General features: G+C 52.0%; 1 protein-coding gene across 1 annotated transcript; it reads right to left on the bottom strand.

Annotated features, from left to right (window-relative positions):
• Positions 1-5586: 5586 nt before the first annotated feature.
• LOC130589699 (uncharacterized) lies at positions 5587-6138 on the bottom strand. The gene is made up of 2 exons (XM_057391193.1): positions 5962-6138; positions 5587-5886 (listed from the first exon to the last, which is right to left on the bottom strand). Exons 1-2 carry the CDS (start codon positions 6091-6093, stop codon positions 5587-5589), a joined length of 432 nt encoding a protein of 143 aa, XP_057247176.1. The 5' UTR covers positions 6094-6138.
• Positions 6139-8581: the final 2443 nt, after the last annotated feature.

Here is an 8581-nt window from a genome sequence, read left to right as displayed (position 1 = left end):
GAAATCCTAGGAACCCAACCTCCGGGTAAAATTAAAACCCCCCTGATCGAGCCATTTGCGGGCCTAACCGACCCAGATGATCATATGGCTAGTTACAAGGCTCAAATGAGCGTGCAGACAAGCTGCGAGGCCACTTGGTGCCGCTTCTTCCCTACCACCCTTAGAGGGTTGGCTCTGAATTGGTTCCAAGAACTGCCGGGGGGTCATCACTGACTTCGCCATATTGGAGCACCTCTTCATCCATCAGTTCGTAGCGGGAAAGAGGCAAAGAAAAACCAGCCTTCACCTCATGGGGGTGAAGCAAGACAAGAATGAATCCTTGTCGGACTACATCAAGAGGTTCAACGAAGAGTCTCTCAAAATAACCGACCTACAGGACGCTGTAGCCTTCGCTGCCCTCATGTCCGGCCTCCAACCGGGCGGCTCAGATGGTCATTGCCGAGAATGAAGTCAAAACTTACTCGGAAGCCATGGCTCGGGCCAAAGATTCATCCAAGCAACGGATATCTGCCGTTACTCGGACGAGGTTGGCAAGAAAAGGAAGGATGAAGGGAATCACGCGGGTCAGCCTAAGCATCAAAGAACAGGGGGCCGAGGGGATCGGCTCACTGATAATGGCAACGACCCCCGATTCAATAAAAACCGGAAGGAAATCTACTTTGGCATCCGGGAACAAAAATTGGCTTCCCAGGCCAACGCCCATCCGGACGTCATCGTCTCGGAGGGACAAAATTTGTGGTGTGACTACCACAAGGAATGTGGTCACACCACCAATGACTGTCGGGAGCTCAAGAAATCCTTGAACGGTCTGGCCGACCAGGGCAAGCTCAACCACTACCTCAAGCGTCGAGCGAGGAAAAGGGAAAGCAAAAGGTGGGTCAGTCGAACAGTGGGGACACCGAAGGCTTCATTGGTGTCATCGCTGGAGGATTTGCGTCGGGAGGCCTAACCGGCCGAGCCGCAAGGCTCACCTCCAGAACCTTAAACATCAGGTGCTTGATGTTCAGCTCCCCCGAGCAGCTGCCCCGTCATGACATTTGGGGAACCTAGTCGGACGTTGCGTGTTCCGCACGACGACCCCCTTGTCATCGAGCTCAAGGTAGCGAATACAAAGGTGAAGAGGGTATTGGTGGATAGCGGCTCATCCGCTGATATAATCACCCTTGACTGCCTCAAAAAGCTGAAGTACACCGAACGGGATGTTACCCCCATGGCTCAGCCGCTATAGGCTTCGGGGGCAACTCTGTCCACCCGGTCGGATCAATAAAATTACCCACTCGGATGGGTGAAAAGGGTAAGGGGAGAAGCCTACCGATCGACTTCTTGGTGGTAGACATCCCTTTGCCTTACAACATAATAATGGGGAGGCCCATGCTAAAACAAGGCCAAGGCCGCCATCTCCACCTACCAGCTCCTCTTGCAGTTTGAGACTGATGACGGGAAGGTAGGAAAAATTCAAGGCGACCAACAGGCCGCAAGAGAGTGCTATGTGAATAGCCTCAAAAATACCGACGTCCAAAAGGACTCGGACAACGACGTCCAAAAGGACTCGAAAAAAAGAAATATGAAGGGGGTCAGCCCTCAACGAGCCTCGGGGTGTACATAACTGAAAACCCCAAGCAATATGAACGTCCTCAACCAGCCGAAGAGGACGAAGAAGTCGCGATCGGCCAGGACCCCGGTCGGACTGTCAGGGTAGGCAAGGCCATGGACCGCAAACAAGGCAAGATATCATCCAAGTGCTCACGGAGTACCAAGATGTCTTTGCCTATGAGGCCACAGAAATGCCGGGGCTCGACCCGAAAATCATGTGCCATGAGCTTAACATCAAAGAGGGGTTCAGACCTATCAAGCAGAAGCTCAGGCACCAAGGTCCCGAAAGAAATGCCGCGGCAGCAGCAGAAGTCAAGAAGCTGCTCGAGGCGGGTTTCATAGAAGAGTGTCAATACTCGGAATGGCTGGCCAATGTGGTTTTGTCAAAAAGCCGAGTGGGGCATGGCGAATGTGTGTCGACTTCACCGACTTAAACAAAGCCTGCCCAAAAGACAATCACCCTTGCCAAAGATCGATAGGCTGGTCGATTCAACGGCAGGGCACGCCCTTCTCAGCTTCATGGATGCAAATGCCGGCTATCATCAAATTCCCATGGCCGAGAAGGATAGGGTTCATACGCGTTCATCACTCCTCAGGGTGTCTACTGCTACAAAATGATGCCATTCGGCCTCAAAAATGCCGGGGCGACATATCAGCGAACCGTCAACAAAATCTTCAGCGACCAATTGGGTCGGAACATTGAGGTATATGTTGACGATATGATAGTCAAAAGCAAGGCCCAGTCGGATCACCCGGCAGATCTGAAAGAAACGCTGAGCACCCTAAGGAAATACCGAATGATGCTCAACCCCAAAAAATGCGTCTTCGGAGTTAAAGGGGGAAAGTGCCTCGGATTTCTAGTAGATGAGAGAGGTATAGAGGCCAACCCGGACAAAATCAAAGCGGTCTTAGAAATGAAATCGCCTCGGAATGTTCGGGAAGTACAGCGCCTAACCGGCTGCTTAGCGGCACTCGGTCGGTTCCTCTCCCGGTCGGCCGATAAAAGCTTGTGTTCTTCAAGGCCCTGAAGCGAAAAGAGTTCGCATGGGATGACGAAGCCGAGCAAGCCTTCGCTGACCTCAAGAATCACTTGGCATCTTTGCCCAAACTGATCTCCCCCTTGCCGGGGGAACCCCTGTTTATCTACTTGGCTGTCTCGGACTACGCTCTTAGCGCCGTCCTGATAGCCGAGCGAGAAGGAAAGCAACATCCTGTGTACTTCATCAGCCACGCCTATAGGGGGGCCGAGGCGAAGTACAGCGATGTTGAGAAAATGGTATTTGCCTTGGTAATGGCAGCCGGAAGCTCAAGCCCTATTTTCAAGCACACCCATCAAAGTCCTAACCGGACAACCGCTCCGGAAGCTTATTGAAAATAGAAATCATCGAGTCGGATGAGTGATTGGGCAGACCAGTTAGCAGATTTTGGGCTCGAGTTCGAGCCCCGAAGAGCCATCAAGGCCCAAGCACTCGCTGACTTCATCACTGAATGCGCAACTCGACCCCCGGTCGGTTCGCAAGAGGAGTGGGAATTGCTTGTTGATGGGTCATCCACAAAGATGGTTGGAGCCGGATTGGTCATCAAACCTCCGGTCGGAGAAAAAATTGAATATGCTGTTAAGTTCGAATTTCTCGGATCTAACAATGAAGCCGAGTATGAGGCTCTCATCCTCGGAATACAGCTATGCATCCTAGCTGGGCAACCTCATCATGCCAAGTCCGACTCACAACTCATAGTGGGTCAGATTTCCGGAGACTATGAGGCCAAGAGGACAACATGAGGATGTACTTGGCCAAAGCCCGAGCTGTCATTGCAAGGTTGTCCGGATTCCGGATCACCCACATTCCTCGCTCGGAAAATCAGCAGGCTGATGCACTGGCTCGGATGGCTAGTTCTGCTGAGGGGTCGGCCCCCAGAACCATTACTTGGGAGGTGTTGAAGGAGCCTAGCATAAATGCTAAAGAGCAGCTCGTACTCAATCGATCCTCAAACTGGATGGGGAAATTGTGGAGTACTTGCGAGACGGGACCTTACCCAGTGATCCTAAAGAAGCCGACCGGATTAAGCATAAGTCTGGTTGGTTCCTTTGGCATGAAAGGCAGCTCTATAAAAAGTCTTTCACTCATCCCCTCCTCAAATGTATAACTCCCGAGGAAGGAAATATGTCCTCCGAGAAATACACCAAGGAGCCTGCGAAGCCATCAAGGGGGTCGACTATAGCCGGAAAGGCGCTAAGAGCAGGGTACTATTGGCCTACCTTAAAGCTGATGCCTCGGACTTAGTCCGACGGTGTCCCTCCTGCCAGATTCACTCGGACATACCGAGGGCGCCGGCCACTCCCCTCACCACCATTCAAGCAGTCCTGCCTTTCGACAAGTGGGGCATGGACCTGCTCGGACCTTTTCCCCCGGCTTCTGGGCAAAGGAAGTTCCTAATTGTGGCAATTGATTATTTCACCAAGTGGACCGAAGCCGAGCCACTGGCGTCAATTACTGACAAGCAGGTTCAGTTGTTCATATGGAGGAAACATCATTACCCGGTTCGGAATTCCAAGAGCCTTGGTATCAGACAATGGCCGACAGTTCAACAGTGGGCCGACTCGAGATATTGTCCCGGTTCGGCATTCAAACAAGGTTTTCGGCGTCTCCCGCCCTCAGACCAATGGGCAAGCCGAGTCGGCTAATAAAATTGTCCTGAAGGGTATCAAGAAGTCCCTTGATGCCGCTAAAGGGGCATGGGTAGACGACCTACCTGGAGTACTCTGGTCGGCTCGAACAACGGTAAAGAGAGCCACGGGGCACTCCCCTTTCGGCTTGGTCTATGGAAGCGAGGCTGTCCTTCCGGTCGAGGTGGGAATTCCTTCCCCTCGGATGACATTCTATGAGTTCGACCAAATGAAGAAGAAAAGCCCATCAACTTAGACCTATTGCCAGAAACCCGAGGCAATGCTTTGCTACAAGCCATCCGGTACAAGCAAAGAATCACAAGGCATTTAACCGGCGAGTAAAGCCTCGGCCAATCAGTCTAGGGACTGGGTCGTCCGAAAGGTCGAAGCCACTGGACTTTCCCATCTCAAAGGGAAGTTGGGGGCAAATTGGGACGGCCCTTACAAGGTTACAGAAATCATCAAGCCAGGGACATTCCGACTCGAATCTCCCGAAGGGGTCCCCTGGCTCGGCCTTGGAACCTAGACAATCTCAAAAGATTCTATGTGTAACTTTTTTTCGTTACTTGCACTAGGGGCATGATGTAAGGCCAGCATACCTGGTCGGTTTAGCAACAAATCAATTGTAACTCGGACTTAACCAGTCCATGTATCAAGTCGGTTTTACCCCAGAAATGAAAGAGACTTAACCAGTCTATTTTTGAACAAAAAGGCAAGCAAAACTTAACCAGTTTATTGTCTATTGAATGTTTAATATTGCAAATAACGAAAAATATGCGACAAATGACGAGTTGCAAAATAGTAGTTGTATTCCAATTGATAAAAGTTGTAAAATACAACCAAAAGTTTACAAAAGTGGGGTCGGAAAGCAGAAAAGCTAAAAGGGCCGACAAGGCCAAAGCTAAGAAAATAAAATCCTAAGAAGCTAAGTAGAAGGAACGTGGCAGGTGCTCGGCCGAGGTTGCTCTGGTGGAGGTGGCTCGGTGCTCCGCATCTTCCTCTCCATCATCGAGTCAGAGTCGCTGTCCGAGCTCACTCTTCGGCCATCCGGCCTTGATCTCAGCTGCCTCGGCATCGGCCAGCTCCTGGTAGCGAGACCAGACGAATTCCAGTCGGCCCGGGACAGGAATCAGCAAAGGCCACCTTAAGCCTACCAAGCGCCTCGTCCTCGCCCATCTTATGGGAAGACTGGCCCACGTCGGCACAGAAATCGGTACAGTCATCCGACTTCTGCCAAGCTTGGAACCACTCCTCCTGAGAGCGAGAAACGGCCGCTTGGGCTTCCTTCAGTTGAGCCTCGGTCGTTGAGAGTTTGAGCCGGACCTCCTTCAGATCTTTCTCGGCCTGAGCTTGCTTGGTCTCGGCCGTGGCTTTGGCGGACTCGCGTTTTCCTTGGCAAGAGAGAGGTTGGTCCTTTCGATCTGCCAATCCTCCTTCTCTTGGTTCCAGGTCGCCTCGCCGTCCTCGATCTTTTTGTTGGCCTCCTCCAAGCGCAGCTCGGCAATCCGTTTGGCCTCCTTGGCCTGGTACACTTCATCAAAGTGCGACCGAGCCGCCTGCTTCAGGTCCGAGACCTCTTGCACCAGGGCGAGCCGGTCTTCGGCTACCTTGGTCATCCGGATGGAGAACTGCAGAACAATGAACAACAATTAGAAGTTGGCCAATAAAAAAGCAAGTAAAAGGACGGAGAAACATTCACTTACGTCCATCCAAGAGCGGAAGAGCTCACTCGACTCATTCCTTGGGTTGACCTCATTAATATGGTCCCGGTCCGTTTGAGTACATAGGATCTCCAATGCATCGGAGATCCTCTTCTTCTTGTCCGTCTTGGACATTTGCGTAAACGGGACCGGTGCCTCGGATAAAGAGCGCTCGGTCGGAGAATGGTGAGAGGCCCCCGGTCGTACCCCGGACTCCGAACAGGCTCGAAATCTGAAGGGTGGACGAGACATGTGTCCCCCCACCTCTGAATCGGGTCGAGGACTATTCACCTCGATAGAAGGATCCTTTCTGCCTTCTTGGCGGCAGCCTCCTGCTCGGCTCGGGCCTTCGCCAAAGCCTTTTCCGTCATTTCAACCCTCTCCTCGGTGCGCTCCTTGCGCTTCCTCGGTTTAGGGTTGGAAGGATCCTGCAAAACACATTAAAAGTTGGTGAAAAATGCAAAACCTAAAGCAAACCGGGTCGGAAGTAAAAGGGTTCTCACTTTTGGCTTCGAAGGCTTGTTATCTTGTTGGCCTTCATCTCGGCCCTAATCCGAGCCGCCTTCAGTGCAGCAGAAGTCAATCGTTCAGCCATCTCTGAGTCGGTCTCTTTGAGAAAAGCTAAGGAAGCTTCTGCAAAAGGAACAAAAACACAGTTAGCAAAAATAAAAGTAAAAGCGATAACAAGTCAACCGGACCCCCTTTTGCCGATTACCCTTGGGAAAAGCCGGCTCAGACCGAAGCGGCTAGGAAGTGCTCATCTTTAAAGAGTTTGCAGCTCGGGAGCCAGTTCCCCGCCACAAAACTTCCACATCTACTATCTTAGCCTCCAACTGAAAGTAAATAGCGGCCACGGCTTCGTCTTCTGACAGCTCGGGCACTTTGAAGTTGAGGCAGTGATTTGGGTCGTCAGATGGAGGCACGGTCGGGATGCCCCATTCTCCCCCATAATAGACGAAGGCAAAGCACCGGCGAAACCCCTTTTGAGAAGTGGGTAAGTCAAGAACGGTTCGGTAGCCTCGCCGAGCTTGGAAACACCACCACCCAGGTCCGTGATCCCCGGCTGGCATCTCAAAGAGCTTGTACAAATGGCGCCAGAGTGTGAGGGTCGGCCTGACGCCAATGATATCACATACTACTTGGACTGCCAAGATTCCGCCCCACGAATTAGGAGACAGCTGACCCAAGCATAGGTTGTAGGCGTTCAATATGTCCTTCTCAAACTGGGTCAGCGGGAATCTTAAGCCCATCTCCATGGCCTTGTAATAAAAGGCGGTGCATCCAGGGGGTGGGCTCAAAATAGTGTGACTAGCATCGGGGCGGACCAGTAGGTAGGGGTCCTTTATTTGGAACTTTGCTGCTTGGCCTCGAGCATCCTCCTTCAAGGCCTTTATTAGAGAAGGAAGGGGAACTTTGCTCCCGGACCGCTCTTGGGTCGATCTCCGGATATGCGAGCCGACCGATGTAGAAGCTTCGCCTTCTCTCCCGGCATAGCTATCCCTAACTACAACCAGACAATATTTGTCTAAGTAACTCCTCGAAGAAGGATAGGCCAGGGACACCTCCCAGGGTAGGGGGATGGCACCCTCGGCCTCCTCCTCCTCGCTTGCGAAGGAGTACTTGGGAGGGAAAGCGCCTCAGGCACAGCCGAGGGTCCGGGCAACTTATTAAAGTTGACACCAAAACCATTCCCATCCCCTCACTTCCTCGGCTAAATTATAAGGAGGTGAGGGAGGGGGTGTCACTGACTCGGACGAGCTCCCCATTATTTATCAACAGAAGGGGGTCGGCCGATTTTATTAAAAGCAAGAGAAGAAAAACTTAGCGAAAAACAAAAAAGTGCGTACCTGGTCGGACGAAGAAGATGGGCTCGGACTTAGAGAGAGAAAATGCTCTAAAGTAGAGAGAGAGAGAGCAGAAAACTCAAATTTAGAGAGAGAGAGAGAATTGTAAAAGTGACAAAAATCTCTCCCTCTCTCCTACTTATAGGCAAAAACCTCGGTCCCCGTGCTCCACGTCACCTCTTGGACCGGGCCTTGTGTCTTCAACACCTTAATGGGCCTCCCAACTGCCCAAAACTGTTCAAAAGGCACAACCCCTCGGAATATCAATTGTCACAAAAGTCATGAATAACCGGAAGTTGAATCGCCACCATGTTTTCAAGCACCCCAATAATCCACCGTTGCCACGTGGCATTTGGGTTCCCAAGAAACTATTAAGTTCACCAGCTCAATAATTGCCAGTTCTCAGTCATGCAGCTCAAGGTTACCCACTCGGTCACCTCAGCCAGTGGTCCAAAACCTTAGGCACCGGCTCAGCCCTTGGGGGCACTCCTCCTTGGTTGAGTAAGTCTCCTAAGTCCCAGATTGACTTAGCGAGAGCAGGCACCGCCTCGGACAAGCATGGGGCTCATTGGCCCCTCATCCGAGCCGCGTCCACCTAGCTCAGCCCTAGGGGCACTCCTCCTTGGTTGAGTAAGTCTCCTAAGTCCCAGATTGACTTAGCGAGAGCAGGCACCGCCTCGGACAAGCATGGGGCTCATTGGCCCCTCATCCGAGCCGCGTCCACCTAGCTCAGCCCTAGGGGCACTCCTCCTTGGTTGAGTAAGTCTCCTAAGTCCCAG

This window comes from Beta vulgaris, chromosome 8, assembly GCF_026745355.1.
Source record: "Beta vulgaris subsp. vulgaris cultivar EL10 chromosome 8, EL10.2, whole genome shotgun sequence".
Lineage (NCBI taxonomy): Eukaryota > Viridiplantae > Streptophyta > Magnoliopsida > Caryophyllales > Amaranthaceae > Beta > Beta vulgaris.
This window is presented reverse-complemented; position numbering and strand designations above follow the sequence as displayed.

Bases quoted from the DNA above. Each gene is read 5' to 3' on its own strand.
- LOC130589699 (XM_057391193.1), bottom strand. From the start codon at position 6,093: ATGTCCAAGACGGACAAGAAGAAGAGGATCTCCGATGCATTGGAGATC. The intron at 5,887-5,961 runs GTAAGTGAATGT...ATTGTTCTGCAG, and splicing joins TCTTCCGCTCTTGGATGGAC to TTCTCCATCCGGATGACCAA.